Below are 26,860 nucleotides of genomic sequence, written 5' to 3'. Positions count from 1 at the left end.
AGGCAAACGGGAACCAGCAAAGAGCCAGATGAGCAGGCCGAGAAAAAAAGGACCTCGGAGCCTCTCCAACACACCCCTTGCCTGAGTTAAGGCCAAAGGGAAGGGCCTTGCCCTTTGCCCAGGAGAAAGCAAAAAACTCCACCTCCCCAGAGCCTTCTGGGGGCTCCCAACCTGCAATGTGGGCTGGGCCAGTTCTTTTGTGGGTGTGAGTCACCCAAGGCAAAGCCCCCTCCCCCATTCAACATCTTTCTTTTCCAGTGGGGCAGGGGAAAGAAAAATTCCTGCTTGGTTTTTTAGGAGAAGTAAAGCTATGCCAGGGATCCCCTCCCCCCTGCCCTCAGTGCCCCCCAATAAGAGGGACTGGGGAGAACTGGGAAGCTTTACTGGGAACACTGGGAGCAGCCGGCTGGGGTCAGAATAAAAGCAGGGCCTGGGGGGACACACGACCCCCCAAACTCAGTGTGGGGCTGGACTGCGGGGTCCTGGCTGGGCTCAAGGCCACAGGGAGGGGCTGCAGCCGCCGGCGGCTCAGGAGCTCTGTGGGGAGAGAAAAGGGGGGTGACACCGGGGAGGTGGGGCAGGGCGGGCACACGCACTTTGCGGGGGGGAGATGACCCCCGGGGACCCCCCCTTTACCTTCTCCCGCAGGTAGAAGCTGAGCCCCAGCACCAGGAAGACCAAGCCCAAGACGAAGCCCCCGACCCCCACCAGGATCTTGCTGCGGATGGTGTCCGGTGGCATCTCTGGGGGGAACTGGGGGGGTCAGCATCCCCAAAACCTCCTCCCACGCACCCCCCGGCACCCCACAGAGCCTGGCCCGCTCCCCCCCAGCCCACCCAGGAGTCCCTCAAACCTTCTACCAGTCCCTTCCCAGCCCCTGTTGGGATCCCACAAAACCCATCCCAGACGCTTTAGGACCCTCCAACCCCCCTACCAGCACCCCCAGCACCCACCAAACTCCCTCCCAGTCGCCCCCAGTTGCCCCCTCGGTGCTGGGGGGGCCGGGCCGTACCCCAGTGCCGGCTGAGGGGGTGCTCCAGGCTGACGTGCTCCACCTGGCAGCTGTAGGTGACCCCACGCCGGGGGGGATTTCCAGCATCACCAGCACCTGGTAGCTCCAGTCCCCGTTGGGGACCACGTCGGTGGCCACCACGTGCTCCGGCAGCTCCTGCCCATCCTGGAACCACCTCACCTGCACCGGCGCAGGGTAGAAATCCATCCCGGAGCAGAGCAGGCGGCCGGGGCCGGGCTGGGAGCTCGACGGCACCAGCGAGATGGACACGCTGGGGGGCACTGGGAGGGACGGGGGAGACACTGGGCTGAGCTGGGGGGCAATGGCAGAGACGGGGAGGGGACTTGGAGGACATTGGGAGGGACTGGGATGGCACTGGGAGGGACTGGGAATAGAGTGGGGGAGAAGGGGCTGGGCTGGGGGGGCACTGGGGAGAGCGTTGAGAGATGTGGGAGTGAAGTGCGAACAACTGGGAATGGATCGGGAGGGTCTGGGAGTGGATTGAGAGGGACTGGGAATGACTGGGATGGACTGGGAGTGACTGGTGTGGACTGGGAAGGAAGCGATCGGGACTGGGAGGCTGAGTCGTGGTGAGGGAACTCTTTGCTTTGGGTCTGCCTGGCAACTGGAGCGTCATCTGAGAGACACGCTGGGATTGGCTGAGGGCCCCAGCGGGGTGGAGACGCAGGGGGGCACTGGGAGAGACTGGGATGGACTGGGAGGGGCTAAAGGGCATGGGGAAGGGCAGAGAGAGGGCTGAGCTGTCTGGGGTGATTCCCAGGGAGGGTTTGAGGGGCTCCAGGGTCCTTCCCGGGGCAGGGGCCGAGGGGACCCGCTCTGCCCCACGCTCACCTCTCCTCTCCACGCTGAACGGGGAGTACAGCTCGTAGTTGTGCGGGCAGCACCCGTCCACCATAGACCGTGCTTTCTCCAGAATGTCCTGGTCACTGTTCCATTTCCTGGCAACCTTCTCTCCAAAAGGGTTTTCCCCCACATAGACCCCCACATCGCTGTCGAAGTGCAGGAGCTGCTCCCGGTTGTAGACGTACCTGTTCACGAACCTCACCCGCTCGGTGCCGTTGATGAAGTGACACTCGGACGTCATCACCTCCTGGAACACCCCTGTGTGTGCAGGACACGGGTCAGGGGGTGCCCCGTCCCCCCATCATCCCCCAGCCCCCCACAGCAGGCTGGGAGCTCAGGGGGCCACCCCGGACCCTCCTTTCCCACCCACCTCTGCCCCACGGACGCCCCAGCACCAGCTCTTGGCTGGGGGGAACCCCCCCATCAGCCCTCCGGGGATGGACAGGGGGGTTGGGGACCCCCCCCAATTCGGATCCGACCCCCCCAGAGCCCCAGGGAACCGCTCCGGGGATCAAGGGACACCCAGGGACCCCCAGGGCACCCCTCTGCCTACTCTCCCACACCCCCTTGCCCCCCTCTCCCACCCCTTTCCCACCGTTCCCACAATCCCCAGGCCCCCCCCCGCCCTCACTTTGGGGCTCGCACCCCCCTCCCACTCACTCTGGGCCTTCTGACCCCCCTCGCACTCACTTTTGGGGCTCCCAACCCCTACTTTTCTCCCCTCTTTCCCCCCCTTTCCCATCCGACCCCCCTGCCCGCCCCCCCCGCTCACCCGACAGCTCCTCGCCCGCAGCCGGGCGGGCTCCCAGCACCACCAGCACCGCCAGCACGGCCCCAGTTCCCCGCACACGCTCCATGCCCAGCGCCGGACAGCTGCTGACAGCCCCAAACCAGCCGGGCGGCGCCGTTTTGGGGGTTTTTGGGCGCGCTCTGATTGGCCAAGGGCAAAGCCCGGCGACGGTTTCGAGCACTGTTGGAGCCTCGTCCTCCCGGCGACTGATGAGTCATCAGCGTGGCGCGCTGGGATTGGGCGCGGGCGGCGTGGGCGCTTTGGGATTGGCTGAGGGTCGTTGGGGGCGTGTCCAAGCCCCTCTTTTCCGATATTTTGGGGTCTGGGTGTGATCCAACCCCCCTATCCCTGGGATTTTTACGGTCTAGGAGAGCCCGTACTCCTGTGTTCCAAAGGTCTTTGGGGTCTGAATGTCCCCAACCCCCTGTTCTCAGTTTTTTAAATGCTGATGGTGCCCAAATTGCTCTTTTATAAGATTTGAGGAACTGGGAGTGCCCAACCACCTGTTTGCACAAATTTAGGGGTCTAGGAGTAAATAACACCCTCTTTTCTAGGATTTTGTGGTTCTGGGACATCCCAACCCTCCTGTTCCTGGTTTATTGGGAGGCTGACATTTCCCAACCCCCCGTGTTCCCAGGTTTTTCGGAGTCTGGGTGTGTCCAAACCAACTTTCTCCAGGATTTTACGGGTCTGGGAGTGCCCAAACTCCTCTGTTCCCTGGAGTTGTAGGGTCTGGGAGTGTCTTAACAGCTCTATTTTAATATTGTAGGGTCTTGGGGTGCCACAACTGACTTCTTCCCAGGACTTTTAGCATCTAGGAGAGCCCAAAACCCCTGTGTTCCCAAGATTTTTGGAATCTGAATGTCCCCAACCCGCCTGTTCCCATGTTTTTCAATGAGCTAATGGTGCCAAACCCCTCTTTTCCAAGACTAGAGGAGCTGAGAGTGATCAAACCCCCTATTCCCGGGATTTTATGAATCTGAGCATGCCCAAACCCTCCTGTTCTCACAATTTTGGGGGCCTGTGATCATCCAAATCCCCATTCTCATAATTTAGTGGGTCTGGGAGCTCCTAAACCCCTTTTTTCAAGGTTTTTTTGGGGGCCTGAGAGAGACCAAACCACCCAATTCATGGGGTTACTGGGAGGCTGACATTGCCCAAACCCCACTTTCCCAGCATTTTTGGGGTCTGAATGTTCTCAAGCCCCATTTTCCTGGGTTTTTGGGGGGTCTGATGTGTCCCGAACCCCCCTGTTTCCAGGATTTTGTGGGGCTGATTGTGCCCAAACCCCCAAGTTCCTGGGATTTTTATGGAATCTAGGTGTGTCCAAGTCCCTGTTTTCCACGATTTTTGCATCTGGAAGTGCCCCAGCCCCCCTGTCCCTGGGATTTTTAGGATCTAGGAGAGCCCATACCCCCGTGTTCCCAAAACTTTTAAGGTCTGAATGTTTCCAAACCCCTCCGTTCCCAGGATTTTCGGAGCCCCCGCCACTTCTCCCCAACAACCAGGACTGCAGAGCACTGAGAAGCTTTATTGGGAACACTGGGAACAGCTGGTTAGTGTGGGAAGAAATGCAGGAAAGGGGGGGACAGGCGACCCCCCCAAATGAGCGCAGGGTTTGGGGGGTCCCGGCTGGGCCCGAGGCCACGGGGAGGGGCTGCGGCCACCAGTGGCTCAGGAGCTCTGTGGGGAGAGAAAAGGGGGTGAGAGCAAAGGGGCTGGGGGGGCAGGGGGGGCCCAGAGGCTGTGGGAGAGCAAGGGGGGGACAGGACCCCCATTTGGGGACCCCCTTTACCTTCTCCCGCAGGTAGAAGCCGAGCCCCAGCGCCAGGAAGACCAAGCCCAAGACGAAGCCCCCGACCCCCACCAGGATCTTGCTGCGGACGGTGTCCGGTGGCATCTCTGGGGGGAGCCAGGGGGGTCAGCATCCCCAAAACCTCAAATGACCACCCAGGACCCCACAAACACCATCCTAGTCTCTCTCAGCCCACGCAGGACCCTCTGAAACCTCCTCTCAGTCCCTTCCCAGCCCCTTTGGGACCCTCCAACAAAGCCCCTCCCAGACCCTTTAGGACGCTCTAACCCCCCTCCCATCACCCCTAGGGCTCCCCCTGAACCCCTCCCAGTCCCTTCCCAGCCCCAACAGGACTTCTCTGAACCCCTCCCAGTCAACCCAAGACCTCACAAACTTCCTTCCACCCTTTCCAGACCACTCCTGCAAACTCCCTCCCAGTTGCCCCCAGTTGCCCCCACGGGGCTGGGGAGCCGGGCCGTACCCCAGTGCCGGCTGAGGGGGTGCTCCAGGCTGACGTGCTCCACCTGGCAGCTGTAGGTGACCCCGCGCCGGGGGGGGATTTCCAGCATCACCAGCACCTGGTAGCTCCAGTCCCCGTTGGGGACCACGTCGGTGGCCACCACGTGCTCTGGCAGCTCCTGCCCATCCTGGAACCACCTCACCTGCACCGGCGCAGGGTAGAAATCCATCACGGAGCAGAGCAGGCGGCCGGGGCCGGGCTGGGAGCTCGACGGCACCAGCGAGATGGACACGCTGGGGGGCACTGGGAGGGACGGGGGAGACACTGGGCTGAGCTGGGGGCACTGGGAGGGAGGGCAGAGGGCTTGGAGGACATTGGGAGGGATTGGGATGGCACTGGGAGGAACTGGGATGGCAGTGGGAGGGATTGGGAATAGAGTGGGGGAGAAGGGGCTGGGCTGGGGGGGTACTGGGGAGAGAGTTGGGAGATGTGGGAGTGAAGTGAGAACGACTGGGAATGGAGTGAGAGGGTCTGGGAATGGATCGAGAGGGTCTGGGAGTGGAGTGAGAGGGACTGGGAAGGACTGGGAAGGTCTGGGAGTGACTGGTCTGGACTGGGAAGGAAGCGAGCGGGACTGGGAGGCTGAGTCGTGGCGAGGGAACTCTTTGCTTTGGGTCTGCCTGGCAACTGAAGCGTCATCAGAGAGACGCGCTGGGATTGGCTGAGGGGCGTGAGCTCGGTGGCCCCAGCGGGCTGGAGACGCGGGGGGGCACTGGGAGAGACTGGGATGGACTGGGAAGAACTGGGAGGCGGCAAAAGGACACGGGAACGGGTACAGGGAGGGCTGAGGGGTCTAGGGGGATTCCCAGGGAGGGTTTGAGGGGCTCCAGGGTCATTCCCGGGGTAGGGCCCGAGGGGACCCGCTCTGCCCCACGCTCACCTCTCCTCTCCTTGGTGAACGGGGTGAACCCCTCGTAGTTGTGCCAGCAGTACCTGTCCACCATAGACCGTTTGTACTCCAGCCATTCCAGTTGGCTGTTCTAGTACCTGGCCTGCATCTCCCCAAACGGGGTGTCCCCCACAAAGACCCCCACATCGCTGTCAAAGTGCGCTTGCTGCTCCCGGTTGTAGATGAGCTTCTCGAAAAACCTCACCCGCTCGGTGCCGTTGATGAAGTGGCACTCCTCCTTTCCCATGTGCAGGAACACCCCTGTGTGTGCAGGACACGGGTCAGGGGGTGCCCCGTCCCCCCCCCCCATCATCCCCCAGCCCCCCACAGCAGGGTGGGAGCTCAGGGGGCCACCCCGGACCCCCCTTTCCCACCCCCCTCTGCCCCACGGACGACCCAGCACCGGCTCATGGATGGGGGGAACCCCCTCATCAGCCCCCCGAGGATGGACAGGGGGGTTGGGGAACCCCCCACTGCCGATCCCACCCCCCCAGAGTCCCAGGGAACCACTCCAGGGCTCGAGGGACACCCAGGGACCCCCAGGGCACCCCTCTGCCTGCTCTCCCACAACCCTTTGTCCCTCTCTCCCACCCCTTTCCCAACGTCCCCACAATCCCCAGACCCCCCCAACCTCACTTTGGGGCTCCCAACACCTTCCCACTCACTCTGGGTCTTCTGACCCCCTCGCACTCACTTTTGGGGATCCCACACCCTCTTTTCTCCCCTCTTTACCCCCCTTTCACACCCCACCCCCCTGCCCACCCCCCCCGCTCACCCGACAGCTCCTCGCCCGCAGCCGGGCGGGCTCCCAGCACCACCAGCACCGCCAGCACGGCCCCAGCTCCCCGCACACGCTCCATGCCCAGCGCCGGACAGCTGCTGACAGCCCCAAACCAGCCGGGCGGCGCCGTTTTGGGGGGTTTGGGGCGCGCTGGGCTTGGCTGAGGGCGCAGTTGGGGCCCTTTTTTCGAGGCGTCTTCCCGGCGACTGATGAGTCATCAGCGCGGCGCGCTGGGATTGGGCGCGGGCGGCGTGGGCGCTTTGGGATTGGCTGAGGGCCGTTGGGGGCCCCCGCGGCAGCCCCGGGGCTGGGGGGTTCGGGGGGTCCGTGGGCTGCGGGGGAGGGGGGAGCTCAGGGCCCACCAAAAATGCCCAGCCAGGGCTCCCAAAGCTCAGGGCAACCCAAAAACACCCAGCCAGGGCTCCCGCAGCTCCCACGGGCCCCCAAAATCACCGGAGGGCGTTCTCTGATTGGCTGAGCTGGGGGAGGGCTCCGTTCCCGACGGGTCTGCCCGGCAGCTGATGACGCAACAGCAGCGCTCGCTCCCATTGGCTGCTGCTGCTGACCCCACCCGGGCCTTGGGGGGTCCAAGGTGGGTTTGGGGGGTTCCAGGATTGCTGGGGATGGGGTTTGGAGTGTCGTGGATAGGTGGGAATGAGGGTCTGGGATGCCGGGTGTGCCCAATAACCCTCTGTTCGTGAGATTTTGGGAGTCCAGGAGTGTTTGAACTCCCACTGTTCTCAGGAGTTTTAGGGTCTGGGAGTGTCCTAACCCCTGTATTCTAATATTTTGGGGTCTGGGTGTGCCCAAACTCTTGTTTTCACAATTTTGGGGGCCTGGGAGTACCTAAACTTCTCTTTTCCAAAATTTTTTTTGGATCTGGGAACACCAGGAGACAATGGGGAAAGGGATGGGGACACCAGGAGCAGGATGGGAAGACCAGGAGAAAGTTGAGGACACCAGGAACTGGGAATGGGGATATCGGGAGTTGGGAATGGCAACACCAGGAATGGGAACCAGGGGGGACCAGGAGGGGGAAAGGGGAACAGGTTGGGTAATGGGAACACCAAGAGCGGGAATGGGAATGTGGGGAACCAGGATGGGGACACTGGGGACAGGAATGGGGACCCTGGGAGCAGGCTGGGCATTACCAGCAATGGGAATGGGCATGGCAGAAACGGGAATGGGCACAGCAGGAACTCTGTGTCTCTGCTGGCCCCCCGGGCTGTGCCTTGGAGCCCTGACAGCTCCTGCAGGTCGCAGCTTTCCCAAGGCCTGGCAGCCCTCGCTGCCGTTGCCGGTCCTGCAGCGCCGGGCGGGACGCGCTGCGGATCCTGCCGGGCTCCGGTGCTGCCACGGAACCCGCCGGCACCGTCAGCCCGCACGGCACCCACGGCAAGGGGCACCACGGCCGGGCAGCTGCTCCCCACGGCATCGCCAGCCCACAGCACCCGGCAGCTCCCATTGACTCACTGCAGCAGGAGAGCAGCAAAGCCTGGCAGCAAACTCCCAGGGCAATTCTAGGGGCCAAAGGGACAATTCCAGCAGCATTCCGGACTTGAGTATTCCCACAGAATTCCTTCTCCAGCTCTGCAGCCTCTCGTGCTGTTCCAGGACTGTCGGGTTTACACTGCCCTCCTGCTGCTCCTGGCTCAGGGCTCGCCAGGTTCAGTGCCCCCTTGGCAGTCCCGGACAAAAGGAGGGCACTGCTCTGCTCTGCTTTCTGCTGCTGAACATCTTCATTCTCCTCCTCGCAAGGACCCACAACTCTCCCGCTTTACAAAGAGCAGCAGCACTTGGCAGGCCCGGCAGGATCTTCCCCACAAAGGCCGTGGCACTGCCCTGTGCTCGTCCTGCCACAGGAGCTCAAGGCTTCTGCACAGCACAACTTCCCAGCAGTGACTTCCCTGCTCCAGAGGGATGAGGAGCCTCTGCTGAACTGCAGAGATTCACACACTGCAACCACTGCACTGCCTGCATTTCCTGCCATTCTGCAGCACTTGGGCATCTACTGTGGCTCTTCCTGCTGTTTAAGAAGGAGCTTTGCAAGCTCTGGGAACTGGATGGAGTTTTGTTCCAGCTGCCAGCTAAGGAAGTTTTCAACCTGTTACACAATACATGCAATGAAATCTACAGTGATTTAAGAACTTGGACTCCAGCAGAACTGTTGGATAATTTACTTCATCAGGAAAAATAGACCAGGAAATAAAGCCAGCCCTTAATATATCTAAGTCAAATGAACTCATTTAGGTAAATAAATAGGCTCTAAAAAGGAAGTTATTGAGTTTTATATATGGATACGTTAGAGAAGGGAGCAGGATACAATGCTTGGGATGCTCCTTAAAATACTAGTCCAGAAATGTCTTAGTACAGAGCATTAGACTCCACAACAGAATCCTGCCAAGTAATTATATCCACATAGGAAAGGAAATTGTTGGGGATCCTGACCTGGCTTTTGGAGGTATCAGGAGCTCCTAAAAAACAAAGATCTTAAACTGAAAACTTTATTCAAGTAGCTGAATCTACCCAGCACAGGGCCTTCTAACAGCTCATGGTGAGCTTTTTTTCAAGGCAGAAAACCCCAAACCAGGCACAATCTTCCACTCCAAAGTCTCACCCAACTGCCTTCATCTCATCCCTGCCCTCCCCCAAGAAGATTCCACCAGCCAAGCCCAGGGCACTCCAAGGGAAACCCTTGTGTGACCTTGTCTGGTGTTCCCTGGGCACTGAGGGAAGAAGAGAGGTTTATCAAGGTGCCAAATGCCCATGGAGATCTTGGAAATCAGCTCTCCAGGATGCTTTGCAACCCTTCTCAGTCAGCTTGAGCTCTTCAAATACACTTGTCCTCAGCATTTTCTCTGAAAGGGTCACTATGGTCTGAAGGGTCAAACTCAGAAGTGTCTGAACCTGCAGACAGTCCTTCCTCCCGGGCAGAGATGCAGCTGCTTGGGAATGTTATTCCCTGCTCTCAGCTTCCCACAGAGCTGTGGGCACACATTCTCCAGGCAGCTCACTGAATGCAGAGTTTCCTTCCAACCTGAAGGGAGTCTTTGCTCTACAACATCTCTCCCCAGTGGCACTGTGTGATTGCAGGCTGGTTCTCCTGGCTCTGCCTGTGTCCTGCTCTCCTTGGAAAGCACCATGTCCGTAAGGATCCAGATGTTGATCCTGATCTCAAAGAGAATCAATAAAATATCATTAAACAGGCATAAAAAGTCAGGAATCAATGAATGAAATGCCAGATCTGTCTGAAAAAAGACACAAATACAGTGTTGTGGAGCTCCTGGCCCGGCTTTCCCAGCTGTGTGGGGGGCGGGAAGCCCTGGGGCCTCACTTCTCTGCCCCCTAATTAGGAGCAATTTATTCGGCTAATTAACCACGAGTCATTTGCCCCTGAGCTGCTTTGTTCCTCTGCCAGGCACAGGCCAGCCCGGGCTCCGCAGGCTGCAGGGCTGCTGCGTCCTGTCAGTGCTCAACACCTCGGATTTATTTGCCCCAAAAAGGGAAAACGGCCCCGAATCCCGTGGGCCGAGCGCAGGAGGGGACAGAGTTCTGGCACAAAACTCCACCCGCCGGGTTTGCCCAGCCCAGGAAGAACCAAGGGCCCCGCAGTGAGGTGGGACCCCCAGCAGCCCCTGTGTGCCGTGCCCAGCTGAAGCCCTCCCTGGGGCGCTCGGGGCTGGCTGGGCACACTGGGAGCGCTGGGAAGGGCCCCGGCTCGGGGCGGGGGCGGCGGGTGCCCAGCAGTGACTGAGGGGAAGGGCCTTCACAGGGACCCCCCGCGCCCCTCGCTGCCCACGGGAAGGGTTTTTGGTCCCTCTGAGCGATTTGGCGGCGTTTCTGGGCTCGGCGGGGCCGGGCAGGCGGCAGCGGGACACGCGGGGCCCGGGCCGTGCGGCGGAGCCGGGTGGGAACTGCGGGGCGGCCCCAGCGGGGCCCGAGGGCGGAGCGGAGCCGGTTGGGAACGACCCCCGATCCCCCCGGGGCCGGGTCTGATGCCGGGAAAAGCACCACTGATAAGAAGGAGTATCTTGGCCAGCCCCCAGAGCTGGGAAGCATTCCAGAAGAAGAAACTGGTTTTTCAGGCCTGTGACCAAAGAAGGATAATATGGAGAAGGGATGTTCCCCAAAGGGCCACCAGAGACCCTCAAGAGACCCCTACTCTGATGTAAATGAGTTCTGAGAACTGATTCAAAAGTGTAAGAGAATCTGTGGGAGTGTTTTATATATATGCATGAGTTTGAGGAAGTGTAATGCACATGTGTTACATCCACAGAAACCAGGGTGTGAGACAGCCCAGTGTGGGGGTGATGCGAGGAGAACCCCCCACCCACGCACCCAGTGCCAAAAAAATTTAAACCGCTTTCTAATCCTGACATTGCAGTGACAGAGAGTTTTATTCCCGTTTGGTGACTGTCCCAGTTGCTCCCAGTATGATCCCCGTTGCCCCATTTCTGGTCTTGAGGGGTCCCCGTCCTGCTCCAGCTGTATCCCGGTGTCCCAGTGCATCCCAGTCCGTCCCAGTCCCTTCCCAGCAGCCGCCGCCGTTTCCCGGGTCCTGCCCCCCCCGCCCCCCAAGATGCTGACGGGGGTCGGGGCTCCGTCTTTGGCTTCGTCTCCCTGGGCTGGGACTCGGCCTCCGCCCGCGGGAGGAGCTGAGGGGGGTCCCCGGGGGTCGTGTGTCCCCCCCGGAGCGTGTGTGCCCCCCCGGGACCCCCATCCCGCTGTCCCCCCCTTTTCTCTCCCCACGAAGCTCTTCCCCAGCTCCCACTCCCCCCTGGCAGGGTCTTTGGGAGCCCCCCCTTGCCTTGACCCCGGGACCCCTGCGGGGGGCAGTTGGGGCTGCCCAGGGCGGGCACTGGCCCAGGGAGATCGCCCCCCGCCCCCGCGGCATCCGCTGATCGCGGCGCTTCCCCCGCTTTGGCCCCAAAGCGGCGCCTTTAAGGCCGAGTTTAAGCGCAGGGCCCGCGAGTTCAGCTCGGCCCGGCCCGGGGGTCCCGCAACACGTGGCCGCGGAGGGTTGCAGAGGGTCTCAGGATGGCTCAGGGTGGTCCCAGCAGGGCTCCCAAAGGACATTCCGGTCCGTTCCCAGGAATTCCCCCGTCCCCTCCCCTCCCCCGCGCTGCCTTGGGCACTGTCGCGTCTCCCAACCTGCGGCGGCGGGATCTGCCCGGTGCCCGGTGACGTCACGGCCAAGTGGGGTTGCCATTGGTGCAGAAGAAGTAGCGGCGCCGGACGCTGCTGTGTGGGCGGGGCCAGCGGAGCAGCGCGATGGCTCCAGCGCTGGGGCTGGGGGCGCTCCTGGCGCTCCTGGGGGTCTCGGGGGGGCAGCCCGAGGGTAAGTGGGACCCCCGGAACGGGCACCTCCTCAGCCTTTATTCCCGGGCACCGGCACTTCCCTGAACCCCCATTTCCGGGCACCGGGACCCCCCTGCACCCTCTCCCTCGGCACCGGGACCCCCTGAATCCCGATTGCTGAGCACGGGAATCCCCTGAGCCCCCATTCCCAGAAGGAGACCCCCGTGAACACCCATTCCCGGGTACCGGGACCCCCCTGAACCTCCATTTCCGGGCATCGCGACCCCTCCCTGCACCCTCTCCCTCCGCACCGGGATCCCCTTAAACCTCCTTAAACGGCACCAGGACCACCCATTTTCAATTCCTGGGCACGGAGGCCTTCCTGAACCTTCATTTCTGGGCACCGGGATCCCCCCCTGCACCTTCTCCCTCAGCACCGGGACCCCCTTAAACCTCCTTATCCGGCACCGAGACCACCCTGAATCTCCATTCCTGGGCACAGGGACCCCTCTGGAACCCTATTCCTGAGGACTGGCACCCTCCCAAACACCCATTCCTGGGCATGGAACCCCCCTGAACCCCCATTCCCTGGCCCAGGAATCCTTCCCCACCTTCATTCCTGGGCGCTTGGACCCCCCTGCACCCCTCCCGCAGTGCTGGGACCCCCCTAAACCCCCTTACCTGGCACTAGGACCCCCTGAACCCCATTCCTGAACACAGTGACCCCCCTAGACACCCATTCCTGGGAACTGGGAACCCCCTGAACCCCCATTCCAGGGACAGGGATCCCACTGCAGCCCCTTATCCAAAACAGGGACACTCCTGGGCCCCCATTCTTGGCACTGCGACCCCCCTGAAGCCCCTTTTCCTGCACCAGGACCCTCTGAACCCCCATCCCCGGCACCAGGACCCCTCTGAACCCCCTTATCCTCAACGAATACCCCCCTGTGCCCCTTTTCCTGCCAATCCCACCTCTCCCAGCCCCCTGATCCTCCCTTTTCCTTGACCCTGGAACCCCCTGGACCCCCATTCCTGCCTTTCCCAGCCACCAGCCCCCACTTTCCTCTACGTCGAGGACCGCTGGGCCCCCTTTTTCTGGGCACAGGGACCCCCTGGATCCCTTATCCCGCCTCTCCCAGTCCCAGCCCCCACTTTCCTTGAACCTTGGACCCTTCCCAGCTCTCCCAGTTCCACTTCCTTGACCCTTGGACTCCCCAAGCTCCCCAATCTCTGTGACTCCCCAGTTCTCCACTCCCTGTGCTTTTTGCAGGGGGGTCCCAGGCACCGGGAATGCCCTCGACTGCAATTCCTGGGCACCAGGACCCCCCCTGGAACCAACCTTATCCTGCACCAACACCCCCCTTCACCCCCTTTCCAGGCCATTCTGGGTCTCCTCACCCCATGACCCCTCTTTTCACAACACTGGGGCCTCCTGGGCCCCCCTTTCTTGGGCACAGGGACCCCTGGATGTCCCATCCCACCTCTCCCAGTCCCTACACCCTCCTTTCCTTGGCCCTGGGATCCCCAAATCCCCTTCCCGGCTCTCCCAGCTCTCCCAGTTCCGCCTTTCCTTGACCCGTGGACACCCCCAGCCCCCCAAATCTCCGTGTCCCCCCAGTTCTCCACTCCATGCGTTACCTGGAGGTGGCGGTGACGGAGCCCAGCCCGGGGATCCCTCAGTTCATGGTGTTGGGATACGTGGATGGGATCCCCTTTGAGCGCTACGACAGCGAGCGGGGCCGGGTGGAGCCGCTGACGCCGTGGATGGCGGCCGGAGCCGAGCCGGGATATTGGGATAGAGAGACCCAGATCGACAGGGGGAACCAGCTCGTGGCTGCCTACAAACTGGATGTAGGGCGGGATCGGTACAACTGGAGTGGGGGTGAGTGGGGGGAGCTGGGGAATGGGGGATGTGTGGGGCTGGGATGGGATGTGTGGGGCCAGAATGTGGATCCAAGGCACTCCAAGGGGCTGGGATGGGATCCAAGGGGCTGGGATGTGGATCCAAGGTGCTCCAAGGGCTGGGATGACACTCTGTGTGTCTCCATCACACTCAGGGGCTCCATAGGGCTCAAATGGGGCTCTGTGGGGCTGGGACATAATTCCAGGGTCTCCATGGGTCCGATCCCACCCCCCAGGTCTCCACACGTGGCAGCGGGTTGCTGGCTGTGACCTCCTCTCCGATGGGACCGTCCGTGGATTCTGTCGGTACGGCTACGACGGGCGGGATTTCATCTCCTTCGAGCTGGGATCCAGGAGCTTTGTGGCGGCCGATGGAGCTGCCCAGATCACCAAGAGGAAATGGGAATCTGATGGGATCATGGCGGAGAGACAGACACATTACCTGGAGAACATCTGTCCAGAAGCGCTCCGGAGATTTGTTGGATTCGGGCGGGAGGCGCTGGAGCGCAAAGGTGAGGGAGACAGAATTCCCATGGGAATGTGGGATTTGGGAATGTGGGATTTGGGAGGGTGGAACTGAAAAATTCAGGAATTCCTATGGGAATTCCATGGATGAATCCCACTTTTGTCCCATTCCAATGGGAATTCTGTGGGTGGAGCTCATCCCAATCCCATTCCCATGGGAATTCCATGGATGGATCTCACCGTTATCCCATCCCAGATCCCCCCGATGTCCACGTGTCCGGGAAAGAGGAACACGGGATCCTGACGTTGTCCTGCCACGCGTACGGATTCTACCCCGGGGTGATCGGGATCAACTGGCTGAAGGGGGATGAAGTGCGGGATCAGGAGACGGAGTGGGGCGGGATCGTTCCCAACAGTGACGGCACCTTCCACAGCTGGGCCAGGATCGAGGCGCTGCCGGGGGAGCGGGAGCAGTACCGGTGCCGGGTGGAGCACGCCGGAATGCCGGAGCCCGGGATCTTCGCCTGGGGTGAGGCTGGGAATGGGCAATGTGGGAACTGGGGGTTTGGGAAGGAGGAATTTGGGAGTGTGGAGCAGCGGGATGGGGGTAAGCCTCCCCCTCCTCCCCTTCCTGCCCTTCCCAGAGCCAGAATCCATCTGGAATTTCAGCCCGGTGTTGGTGGCTGTGTCCGTCATCGCTGCCATCATCATCATCATCGGCCTCGTGGGAGTCGGTGTCTGGAAGCTCCGATCCGGTAACTCCCAGGATGGGGGTTGGGAAGGGGCACGGATCCGCCCGGCAGCATTCCGGGGATCCTGTGCCACGGGTGCTGATCCCGCTTTCTTTCCATAGGGAAGAGGGAGGGGAATGGATACGACCCCGCGCCCACCAGTGAGTCCCAGCAGCGTGTGTGGATCCAGATCCTCTGGGCAGGGATCCCAGGATGGATGCCGGGATTCCAGAGGGGAATGGGGGCCTAATGGCTGGAGCGGGATTGGAAGGGGATTCCAGCTCCGGGCAGGATTCCAGAGTGGGCTCAGGTGGAATTGTGGACTGGGATCAGGGCTGGATTCTGGAGTGGGATTGGCATGGGATGGACAGAGCAGGATCAGGAGGGATTCCAGAGCAGTTCCTGCTCTCCATGGGCTCCACAGCCAGATCCATCCCCTGGGATGGGAACAGGGACATGGTGACTCCTTTCCCTGCTCTCATCTCGGCAGGAATCACAGCCTGAGCAATCCTGGAGCTGGATCCGCCCCTTCCCTCTCCCTGTGGAAAGGCAGGAGCTGCTGGCAGAGCTCATCCCGCTGCTCCCACCCAGCCCGGCCCCCCTGCGGCTCTTCCCGATGGATCAACTTCCTGCTTTTTCCCGTGTGAAACTGTCAGAGACTGAAACAGTCAATGATTTCTGCATTCTGGGGTTGCCAGGAGGCTTTTTGCGGCTTTTGCAGGACTTTGGCATTATCCCTCTGATGGGCAGCTGGGCCCATCTCCCCCTCCAGTGCTGCTGAAGGTGTCAAGCCCTGGAAAGGAGAGAAGAGCCGAGTTTACCAGGCCCCTCACGGGAACTCTGCACTGGGCTGTCCGAGGTGTTGGGGGTTCATGGCATGGCCCATCAAGCCCATCCCCCCTCTCCCAATCTTGGAAGGTGGGAAAAAGCCTTTTCCCTGCCCCTCACGGGAACTCTGGGCAGGCCTGGGAAACGTTGGGGGTTCGTGGCATGGCCCGGGACACTGTCCATGGATATAATAACTCATAACTTCCCTGAGTGTGGGGGCTTCCCTCCCTCACCCCCAATGGATCAAAGTGTAAGGGGGTTACTTTTGAATTAGATGATCAATGGAGCAGAGGTGTGAGAAAGGAATCATATTAGGATGTGAAACCAGCCAGAGTATGGTACAATGTGACTTCATGGCACAAGCTAATTGGAAGGTCCACTGTGCTTTTTAGCAAGTCAGCTTGATATCCCCTGTTATCAGAGCTGAGTTCTTCCTTGGTTTTGCCACATACTGCAAGATAGATACATCTACCCTTGAAACACAATGGTAGAGGTCGTACACAGGGGTGAGAAAGATGATGATGGGAGGAAGATGATGTGGGCAGGGGTCGCTGGCCCCTTGCCCTCCAAGTAGGGCAGGCACAGACTGTTGCCATGAGGTGATGATCAGGCGGGGTTTGGCTGCCATTCAGGCATCACCTTATACTGGGTGCTGGCCCTACGTGGTGTAATGTGGAACTGATAAAATGGGGTGTTGGGACTGCTGAGCTGAGCGATCCTCATCCTACCACCGAGACTGTGGCTCCGCGGGGACGCCCGCTGAGCACGGGCACCGACCAGCTGCTGCAGATCCTGACAGCCCTGGCCTGTCTGTGGGTCAGCACAGTTTATTGACAGGAAGCAACTGAGAGAACAAACTTTTTAATATCCTTTTAGTGTCACTTTCATTCCCCTTTTATTCTTGAATATTGTTACATAAATAAGTTGTTCACAGTATTTCCCTTTAATTTCCCTTTTTACTAACCAAGATTGTGTTAATAGTTATCCATAATATTGTGTTAAGATCCCTTTTTTGGTATCCCTTTAACCCCCTTTTTTCACTAGTTAATACTGTATTAAATGCTGTTTGTAGTATTTGTTTTTAAGGCCACACAATAAGATATTTTGTATCCTTTTTTAGTTCTTGATTCTCTTGGCTAAGATGATTATTATTATTATTCTCACTGTAATAAAAGATATTTTTTGTGTTTGAATATTTCTGGCACTTGTCTTTATTCCAGACATGTATCCAAAGGAACTGTCTTTTCCCTGGATAGGGAGAGCCTCAGTAACTGTCTGTGTTAGTTTTGTCTTCATCTCTGGTTTCTCAAAGGGTCATTGTGGTTTAGAAATTCTGTCTCCTTGGTGTCCAGGTCTCAAAAATAGATTTCTCTGCCAGGTCTCTGACCACTGAAATATGGCAGGCCTTAAACTTTTACTTTGTTTTTCTAACAAATGGCCATGGCCCAGAACTTGTCCATCATCCATTGTCTATTGCCCCCATTCAATCTCCTGCCAGCAGTTTCTCCCCACTGCTGGGTGGGCTCCTTTGCCAAGCACTAGAACTTGTTGGGGAACAGGCCCAGTCCTGTTGCCTATTTTTCGTGGGGATGTGCAGGAGGGCATTGAGTCTTCCATGAGCAAATTGGCAGAGGACCCCAAGTTGGCTTGCAGTGTGGATGTGCTAGAGGGCAGGAACGCTGTGCAGAGGGACCTGGACAGGCTGGACCTCTGGGCCGAGCCCGTGGGCATGAGGTTCAAGAGTGCCTTTGGTGCCTTTGGGGCCTCTGGCCACAAGAACCCCCTGCAGCTCCAGGCCGGGGGCAGAGGAGCTGCAAAGGGTCCCCGTGGGAGAGGCCTTGGCTCTTGGCTTCCAGGGGCCCCCAGGAGTCAGTGAGCCGGGCTGGGGACGAGGGGCAGGACTGGCTGGGATTGCCTCTGGGGCCTGGCCCAGAAAATGGAAGTGTCCCCATGGGGGCAGCTGGAAAGGGCCCAGGAAGGAACTGCTGCCCCAGCGCAGGCTGTGGCAGTGGGGAGTGTGCAGGGGGAGGAGGCTGGGCCAGAGCAGGGCTGGGCAAGAAAGGCCAAGCCACGGGTGGGTTCTCCCCCGGCCCCCAGGGCCCAGCCCCTGATGGGAGGGCCATGGGCAGGGCCTGGGGCGACTGCAGGAACCTCCGAGGCAGCCCAAGGGCCGTGCTTTTGGCAGGTGGGTTGACAGGCCCAGCTCTCTGCAAGAGAAGTTGAGGGCTCTGAGCCAGAGAGGGGATGAGAGCCGGGTCCAGGCTTGGGAATGGCCGGGAGGGGAAAGGGATGTCTAAGAACAAGTCCCTCAGGAGAGGGAAGCAGAGAGGCTGAGTTTTGACCCCAGCACAAAGGTGTGCAGGGCAGAGCAGAGAATATGCCCACATAAGATACTTGTGCATCCGTCTATGCAGTTCTGACAGGCACTTCTTGTCACAGCCTGTCGTCTCCATTCCAGAATAGGCCCTGACAACTAAAGAACCAACACCCCACACCATAGTGCAGACCAACCCATGTGCTTTGGGCCCTTTTGTTGTCCTATCCATTCTGGCCTATCCTCTCCATTCTGGAATGGCCTCTGGAAACCAAAGAACCAAGCCCCCACCATGTGACAGTTCAACCCCATCCGTGTGCCAAGGGCTCCTTTGTGGTGTCACAGCCTATCCTCTCCATTCCAGAATGGGCCCTGGCAACCAAAGAACCAACGCCCTACAACCCCAAAGTGAAGCCCCACCTTTGTGCCATGGGCCCTCTTGTGATGTCACGGCCTATCCCCTCCATTCCAGAATGGTTGCTGGAAAGCAAAACACCAATGTCTCACAGCCCCTAGTGCAGCCCAACCCATGTGCCATGGGCCCCTTTGTGATGTCATGACCTGTCCTCTCCATTCTGGAATAGCCCCTGGAAACCAAAGAACCAACACCTCACACCCCCACAGTGCAGTCCCACCTGTCTGCCACGGGACTCTTTGGGATGTCACAGCCTTTCCCCCAGGAAAGAAAGCTTGGAACCTTCGGGTTTCACATGCAGTTGGGGGCCACCCTGGGCACTCCATGGGCAGCAAGAGCTTTCTGTCCTGGCCCTTTTTGTCTGGCAGGAGTCTTTGTCCCTATTCAATTTGGGGAGTGGGACTGGCAATTTCAGTGCCGGGCTCCTGCAAGTGAACGACAGCCCTTCCCTCCAGGAAAGAAACCCCTTACCCTCGGTCTCTTCTCCTGTTCCCTAAAACACAACCTGCAGGGGAGCTTTCTGGGATCTCTTCTCTTGGGAACTGGGAAGATAGACCCGCTCCCATGTTTAACACCTCAGGCAAAACCACCCTTTGAACACCTTTCCCAACCCTCCCCAACCTTTCCCAAAGCCCAGATTTTACAGGTGTCCTGTAATTCTGGCCCAATCTCACCCAAGCCCACAAACCAGGACAGAAACCTCTCAGCCTCACGCTGCGTCCTTCCCATTGCTGTGCCTTATGTGCAGGCAAAAGGCCTTAAAATCAAGCACCCAAAATTCATGGCCTGTTCTTTTTCCCAGAAAAGAAGGCGTGGTGAATTCTCCAGACCAGGGAACTGGAAGATGTCCCCAAAACTCCTTTGGTACACGCTGCAGGGCCAACGATTCCTCTGCTCTGCCCTGTCGGCACTGCTTTGTCTCATCTGGGTCCCCAGAAACCGTCAGCGAAAGCCGGGGAATAAAATCTCTGAGCAGTTGGTTGGGTTCCAGAGGTGACCCTACTTCATTCAGCACTGAAGGGATACAGGAATTGCTCTCTAACACATGTGCATCAGTTCTGAAAACTTTTAACTATTTCTACGTGTTAGCAAACAAAGGAATTCCTGTCCACTGGCTTACCAGTTCTCTACTTCTCTGCAGGAATTCTTCTTCTCTCTTCCATTGGCTCTTGATTTCTCACTTTGCATGATGCTTTTCCACAGTTTTTGTCCTTTTCTTGTCTTTTCCCTAGATAGAGAGAGCGTCAGTAACTGTCTGTGTTAGTTTTGTCTTCGTCTCTGGTTTCTCTAAGGGTCTTTGTGGTTTAGAAATTCTGCCTTCTTGGTGTCCAGATCTCAAAAATAGATTTCTCTGCCAGGTCTCTGACCACTGAAATATGGCAGCAGTTTCTCCCCACTGCTGGGTGGGCTCCTTTGCCAAGCACTAGAACTTGTTGGGTAACAGGCCCAGTCCTGTTGCCTATTTTTCGTGGGGATGTGCAGGAGGGCATTGAGTCTTCCAGGAGCAAATTGGCAGAGGACCTGTCATGGTTTGAGATAGTCCCAAAATCCAATTCCGTAGCTCCATCCCCCCTCCCACATCTCAACCTAATGTGAGATGGGTTTTTCCAGACAAAACACACCAGACTCAAAGTGGGGGAAAGGGAATATATTACAGTGACTATACAAATAAATACCATATCATATTATACACATGATTGCAACTATCTCTACCATGACATATAGTATTTACAATGGGCCAGATCTCTTCTCCCCTCCAAATAAAAGTCCAGGAGGGAAAGAAGGACAGATCCCTTCCAGTCCTTAAGCAGCAGCATCTTCTGAGGCAGCAGTCTGTCTGTCTTCTCCACATGCAGCAGCTGATAGCTGGCTTTCTGCCAGCACTCACGAGGGAGATATCCAAACTCTCCCTCGGCCCCCTTGACACAGGCAAAGGGGTCTTCCGTGGGCTTCGTAACCCCAGACAAGGTCGTATCACCACGTCATATCACGAAGACACAGGGGGGTCTTCGTGACGGTCTGGTATCCCAGGAGACTCAGCTCCTTGCTTGCAGGGCCTCTGTGCCCTGTCTCTCAGGGCAGCAGTGCGAGTGGGGGGGGGAGCCAAGGTCAACTCCCCCCGCATTCCATCTGGCCATCCCGGTCCAGCTCTGGGGCTCTCTGAGCTTCTCAGCTCCTCTCTCTCTCCGGTGCTGCATGTCTAAAACTCTTCTCCTAAATAGGAGTCCATGTACCTCTTTTCCAAGAGGGATCTCAAAGGAGTTTTGGGGGGCTGGTACAGTCTTACCCCAAACTCTGTCTCTCAGCTCCTGGCTCTCTTTCTCCTGGCTCTGTCTTCCAGGAGTCTTCTCTGCGGTGCTGCATGTTGTTTCTGCTGCTCCTTCAGTTCAGGTCCTTATCTCTGGCTCTCTGCCACCGTTTCTCTGGTCAGTCCCGGCTGCTGCTCTGTGCCCATGGAGAAAAAAACATCTCCCAGCATAACTACAGGCACCTAGCCCAGCTTTTTGCTGTTCCAGGTTCCTGCAGCCCCCCAGCCAGGGCTGGGAGGGGGCCAGAGGTCCCAAGGGGCTCAGAGCCCCTTCCTCGTGGCTCACAACATGGCCACCACTCCTACAACAACCCAAACTACAACTCATCTCTTCCGGTCTGGTTGTGATATGTTTACATTTCTGCAGGAGCGCCCATTGGGCAGAACTTCAAAACTTCCAAGGGTTTCCACCCCTTGGGGTCTACCACTTCTCTTAGCCTCTGGGGGAAAACAAAGTCCAAACCACTACACTACCACAATTGTATGAAATTAAAGGGTTACCCAAAGATATACAAGTAGAGATTCAACAGTGTAATAGTTATGAGGAGTATATCCAATTACTGAATTCGCTGTATTATTTTTCATGAAGAGGCTTTGGTATAGAGTATTGCTTTGCATGCAAAGAACCAGGTTGCTTGGCCTTGATTGCTTTTAGATGTAAGACTTGTGGAAGCAATTGGTGGCTTGGGCAAATTAATTTGTTTGGTATTTGGTGCAGAAAGTGTTCTTTTACATTATCATTACAGTCATACACACGTGAATTAGAGCAAACAACAGGTTTACCAATAGCTGAAGCATTACAATTATTTGAAGCTGAAGAACAAGGGATATTAGCTGGTTTGCGCTGGGACACTAATTATATTATAAAAAGACTGAGTATAATCAAAGGTACAAAAATAATAGCAAGCAGGTTTAAGAAGAACACACCTTTGACAACAATATACCCTGGTGGTCCCTTTGAAGGTGATCCACAACAATATCTAGATTATTGTATAGAGGCACACGGTCAAAGATGATGATTTCTTTATGGTTTTGGATTTTGAAAATAATTCTGATAACACAAGGACATCCCAGTATCCCTGTTGGGCCCAGAGAAAACATTTGGGTAACATTTGCCAACCAAACAGGTCAATTGGACTTCTGTCTAAGTTTAGCCTCAGCGTCAGATCCTTTTCAAACGTGTCTGATTGGCATTCCTTACCTTGATACAAGTGATTTTGCAGGATGGGTTAGCTCTAATCATAACAAAACCAAGGTGGAATTAGCCTGCAATGCAACAAAAGAATGCACAAACGGCACCAAAGGCATGACATCTCTTTTGTTAGTGACTAGTCTAAACAGGACCATGACAGATAGCCCCAGTGAGTTACAATTATTTGGAGCTGTGTATGGAAATGACTCTTGCTTTAGACTCAATATGAATAAGGAAAAGACCTTTCTACAATGGCAACAAACGATTGGGAATGTATCCACTACGAACATAACAGCACAGAACCCTCCATACGAGAATGTAACCTGGTGCCAAGGCTATGTCAAAAATGTGTCAGTCAGTGTGACAAAGCCAAAATATTTACCACCTGGTTATTTCTTAATTTGTGGCAATAGAGCATGGTCTGGCATTCCTAAATACCCCATTGGTGGACCATGTTACTTGGGAAAATTGACTATGTTTACACCCACTATGAGACAAATAACACAGTTGAAAAGGAGAAATATTCGGAACAAACGAGACACTGAATTTGATAAGTATTGTAAATCAGTAGAAAACCAACCCATTAAATTTTGGTCACCTACGGCAAACTTCTTTGCATCCCTATTTGCCCCCGTTGGAGTGAAAAAGAGTCTGGTTCTTGTCCAAAGAACAGCTTGTTGGGCAAGGAATCAAATGAATAGAACCTCGAAAATTCTAGGGGAATTGGCTCATGACTTTGATGAAATAAGACATGCTGTTTTACAGAACAGAGCAGCTATAGATTTTCTATTGCTGGCTCAGGGGCATGGATGTGAGGAATTTGAAGGCATGTGTTGTATGAATCTTTCTGATCACTCTCAGTCCATCTACCAAAAACTAAAGGAAATGCAAGGTCATTTGGATGACTTTAAAATCCAAAAGGATCCTATTAGAGAATGGTTAGCAAAGTTAGGCTTAGGACCATGGTTCGCTGAGATCACTAAACAAGCTATTTCACTTTTGCTGATATTGTTAGCTGCTTTATGCGTCGTTCCTTGTATTTTTAAGTGTATACAGAACATGCTAACGAAGGCAATGAATGATGTATTTTTAACAATATCTAAAGAAAACGGGGGAAGTGTGGAAAATATTGCAGAAACATGGTTAATAGAAAGAGGACATGAGAGAGATGCTATAGCTCTGGTCCCACGGTAAGAGAAAACTATCAGAAGGTCACTGTGTTTGAGAAACTGGGTACATGACAGAAGAATAGTGTATAGCGGATGGGAAAGCAGAGCAAATAGCAAACAAGTAACCATAAGAAGGTTAAAGAAACAGCATTTGCGCAAATATAACTTAGGTAATTAGGAGCCAATGATGAGCTTAGCTTTTGTAATATGTATGAAGCTAATTTGTAACCTTTATAAGCACAGAGCACGCAGCAATAAAGTTGGATAAGTTATTGATCAATTCTGTGGTCTAAAAGTGTCTTTATCCCGTCGTCTACAACATGGGAGTACCTAAACCCCCTTTTTCAAGGATTTCTGGGGTCTGAGAGGGCCCAAACCCCCCTGTTCTTGGGGTTATTGTGAGGCTGACATTGCCTAAACCCCAAGTTCCCAGATTTTTCGGGCTCTGAATGTTTCCAAGCCCCCTATTCCTGGGTTTTTTGGGGTCTAACCTGTCCCAAACCCCCCTGTTCGTAGGATTTTGTGGGTCTCATTGTGCCCAACCCCCCCAGTTCCTGAGATTCTGATGGAATCTGGGTGTGTCCAAGACCCTCTTTTCCAAGATTTTGGGGTCTGGGGGTGCCCAAAACCCCTGTCCCTGGGATTTTTAGGGTCTAGGAGACCCCATACCCCCGTGTTCCCAAGATTTTTAAGGTCTGAATGTTTCCAAACCCCCCCGTTCCCAGGATTTTCAGACCCCCCCACTTCTCCCCAACAACCAGGACTGCAGAGCACTAAGAAGCTTTACTGGGAACATTGGGAGCAGCTGGGTGGGGTGAGAACAAAAGCAGGGAAGGGGGGGAGAGGCAACCCGCCCAAATCAGCGCAGGGTTTGGGTTTCCCGGCTGGGCCCGAGGTCACGGGGAGGGGCTGCGGCCGCCGGCGGCTCAGGAGCTCTGTGGGGAGAGAAAAGGGGGTGAGAGCGGGGTGGGGGGCAGAGGGGGCCCAGAGGCTGTGGGAGAGCAAGGGGGGGGGACACGACCCGCATTTGGGAACCCCCCTTTACCTTCTCCCGCAGGTAGAAGCCGAGCCCCAGCGCCAGGAAGACCAAGCCCAAGATGAAGCCCCCGACCCCCACCAGGATCTTGCTGCGGACGGTGTCCGGTGGCATCTCTGGGGGAACCGGGGGGGTCAGCACCCCCAAAACCTCCTCCCACGCACCCCCAGCACCCCACAGAGCCCGGCCCGCTCTCCCCCAGCCCACCCGGGGGTCCCTCCAACCTCCTGCCAGTCCCTTCCCAGCCCCTGTAGGGATCCCACCCAGCCCCTCCCAGCCCCTTTAGGACCCTCCAACCCCCCTCCCTTTACCCCCAGCACCCACCAAACTCCCTCCGAGCACCCCCAGTTGCCCCCCCGGTGCTGGGGGGGCCGGGCCGTACCCCAGTGCCGGCTGAGGGGGTGCTCCAGGCTGACGTGCTCCACCTGGCAGCTGTAGGTGACCCCGTGCCGGGGGGGGATTTCCAGCAGCACCAGCACCTGGTAGGTCCAGTCCCCGGTGGGGACCACGTCGGTGGCCACCACGTGCTCCGGCAGCTCCTGCCCATCCTGGAACCACCTCACCTGCACCGGCGCAGGGTAGAAATCCATCACGGAGCAGAGCAGGCGGCCGGGGCCGGGCTGGGAGCTCGATGGCACCAGCGAGATGGACACGCTGGGGGGCACTGGGAGGGACGGGGGAGACACTGGGCTCAGCTGGGGGCACTGGGAGGGATTGGGATGGCAGTGGAAGGGACTGGGAATAGAGTGGGATGGAAGGGGATGGGCTAGGGGGTCACTGGGGGGAGAGTTGGGAGACCTGAGGGTGAAGTGAGAACGACTGGGAATGGACTGAGAGAGTCTGTGAGTGACTGGTCTGGACTGGGAAGGAAGCGATGGGGACTGGGAGGCTGAGTCGTGGTGAGGGAACTCTTTGTTTTGGGTCTGCCTGGCAACTGGAGCGTCATCAGAGAGACGCGCTGGGATTGGCTGAGGGGCGTGAGCTCGGTGGCCCCAGCGGGGTGGAGACGCGGGGGGGCACTGGGAGAGACTGGGATGGACTGAGAATGGACTGGGGGGCACTGGGAGGGGGCAAAAGGCCAAGCGGAGGGGCACAGGCAGGGCTGAGGGGTCTGGGGTGATTCCCGGGGTGGTTTGAGGGGCTCCGGGGTCATTCCCGGGGCAGGGGCCGAGGGGACCCGCTCTGCCCCACGCTCACCTCTGCGGTTCACCAGGAACGGAGTGAACCCGTCGTAGTTGTGCCGGCAGAGCCTGTCCACCGCAGACCGACGGTACTCCAGCTTTCCCGGGATGCTGTTGAAGTATCTGGCCCAGCTCTCCCCAAATGGGGTATCCCCCACATAGACCCCCACGTCACTGTCAAAGTGCACAAACTGCTCCCGGTTGTAGATGTACCTCGCCACGAGCCTCACCCGCTCGGTACCGTTGATGAAGTGACACTCGGACTTTCCCATAAACTGGAACACCCCTGTGTGTGCAGGAAACGGGTCAAGGGGTGCCTCGTGTCCCCCCCCATCATCCCCCAGCCCCCCCAGCAGGTTGGCAGCTAAGGGGACCACCCAGGACCCCCCTTTCCCATCCCTCTCTGCCTCACGGACGCCCCAGCACCGGCTCTTGGCTGGGGGGGAACCCCCCCATCAGCCTCCCGGGGATGGACAGGGGGGTTGGGGACCCCCCCACTGCCGATCCGATCCCCTCAGAGCCCCAGGGAACCGCTCCAGGGCTCAAGGGACACCCAGGGACCCCCAGGGCACCCCTCTGCCTGCTCTCCCACACCCCCTTGCCCCCCTCTCCCACCCCTTTCCCAACATCCCCCCAATCTCCAGACCCCTCCGCCCTCACTCTGGGGCTCCCACTCGCCTCCCACTCAGTCCGAGCCTTCCAAACCCCCTCACACTCACTTTTGGGGCTCCCTCACCCTCTTTTCTCTCCTCTTTCTCCCTCTTTTCGACCTCTCCCCCCTGCCCGCCCCCCCTGCTCACCCGACAGCTCCTCGCCCGCAGCCGGGGGGGCTCCCAGCACCACCAGCACCGCCAGCACGGCCCCAGCTCCCCGCACACGCTCCATGCCCAGCGCCGGACAGCTGCTGACAGCCCAAAACCAGCCGGGCGGCGCCGTTTTGGGGGGTTTGGGGCGCGCTGGGCTTGGCTGAGGGCGCAGTTGGGGCCCTTTTTTCGAGGCGTCTTCCCGGCGACTGATGAGTCATCAGCGCGGCGCGCTGGGATTGGGCGCGGGCGGCGTGGGCGCTTTGGGATTGGCTGAGGGCCGTTGGGGGCGTGTCCAAGCCCCTCTTTTCCGATATTTGGGGTCTGGGGTTGATCCAACCCCCCCGTCCCTCGGATTTTTACGGTCTATGAGAGCCCATACTCCCGTGTTCCCAAGATTTTGGGAGTCTGAATGTCCCCAACCCCCTGTTCTCGTGTTTTTTAGATGCTGATGGTGCCCAAACTGCTCTTTCATAAGATTTGAGGAACTGGGAGTGCCCAACCCCCCCATTCGCACAATTTTAAGGGTCTGGGAGTACCTAACTCCCTCTTTTCCTGGATTTTGTA

At 57.8% G+C, this 26,860-nt stretch overlaps 2 protein-coding genes across 7 annotated transcripts in view; one reads left to right on the top strand and one right to left on the bottom strand.

Annotated features, from left to right (window-relative positions):
- Positions 1–518: 518 nt before the first annotated feature.
- On the bottom strand, positions 519–26,577 carry LOC127463468 (class II histocompatibility antigen, B-L beta chain-like). Of its 2 annotated transcripts, XM_051772941.1 has the most exons (6): positions 26,291–26,577; positions 25,507–25,776; positions 24,789–24,973; positions 4,943–5,039; positions 4,462–4,568; positions 519–537 (listed from the first exon to the last, which is right to left on the bottom strand). In XM_051772941.1, exons 1-6 carry the CDS (start codon positions 26,373–26,375, stop codon positions 529–531), a joined length of 753 nt encoding a protein of 250 aa, XP_051628901.1. In that variant the 5' UTR covers positions 26,376–26,577; the 3' UTR covers positions 519–528. The 2 variants fall into 2 exon arrangements, with proteins under 2 accessions (XP_051628901.1, XP_051628902.1); XM_051772942.1 differs by lacking the exon at positions 24,789–24,973 and having other exon boundaries at positions 4,943–5,224.
- LOC127463465 (class I histocompatibility antigen, F10 alpha chain-like) overlaps positions 11,892–26,860 on the top strand; it is a 92,983-nt gene continuing 78,014 nt past the window's right edge. For 3 of the 5 annotated variants that reach the window (XM_051772936.1, XM_051772934.1, XM_051772937.1), the window contains exons 1-6: positions 11,901–11,989; positions 13,568–13,831; positions 14,088–14,363; positions 14,573–14,845; positions 14,961–15,071; positions 15,170–15,208. In XM_051772936.1, coding sequence (XP_051628896.1) covers positions 11,923–11,989; positions 13,568–13,831; positions 14,088–14,363; positions 14,573–14,845; positions 14,961–15,071; positions 15,170–15,208 — 1,030 coding nt within the window. In that variant the 5' untranslated portion in view covers positions 11,901–11,922. Of the gene's footprint in view, positions 11,990–13,567; positions 13,832–14,087; positions 14,364–14,572; positions 14,846–14,960; positions 15,072–15,169; positions 15,209–15,537; positions 15,801–26,860 lie in introns of those variants that run through there. The other 2 variants (XM_051772935.1, XM_051772938.1) reach the window with 2 other exon arrangements.

Source organism: Manacus candei, unplaced genomic scaffold, assembly GCF_025592945.1.
Source record: "Manacus candei isolate 608988 ecotype Guabito, Panama unplaced genomic scaffold, ASM2559294v1 h1tg000162l, whole genome shotgun sequence".
Taxonomy (NCBI): domain Eukaryota; kingdom Metazoa; phylum Chordata; class Aves; order Passeriformes; family Pipridae; genus Manacus; species Manacus candei.
Note: the sequence above shows the minus strand (reverse complement) of the source record. Positions and strands in the feature narration are given on the sequence as shown.

What these genes read in the sequence shown, in the direction of transcription:
- LOC127463468 (XM_051772941.1), bottom strand. Translation starts at nt 26,375, where the DNA reads ATGGAGCGTGTGCGGGGAGCTGGGGCCGTGCTGGCGGTGCTGGTGGTG. An exon ending in GTTCCTGGTGAACCGCAGAG is followed by an intron (nt 24,974 to 25,506) that starts GTGAGCGTGGGG and finishes CGTCCCTCCCAG; the next exon opens with TGCCCCCCAGCGTGTCCATC. An exon ending in CCGGGGACTGGACCTACCAG is followed by an intron (nt 5,040 to 24,788) that starts GTGCTGGTGCTG and finishes TGGAGCTACCAG; the next exon opens with GTGCTGGTGATGCTGGAAAT.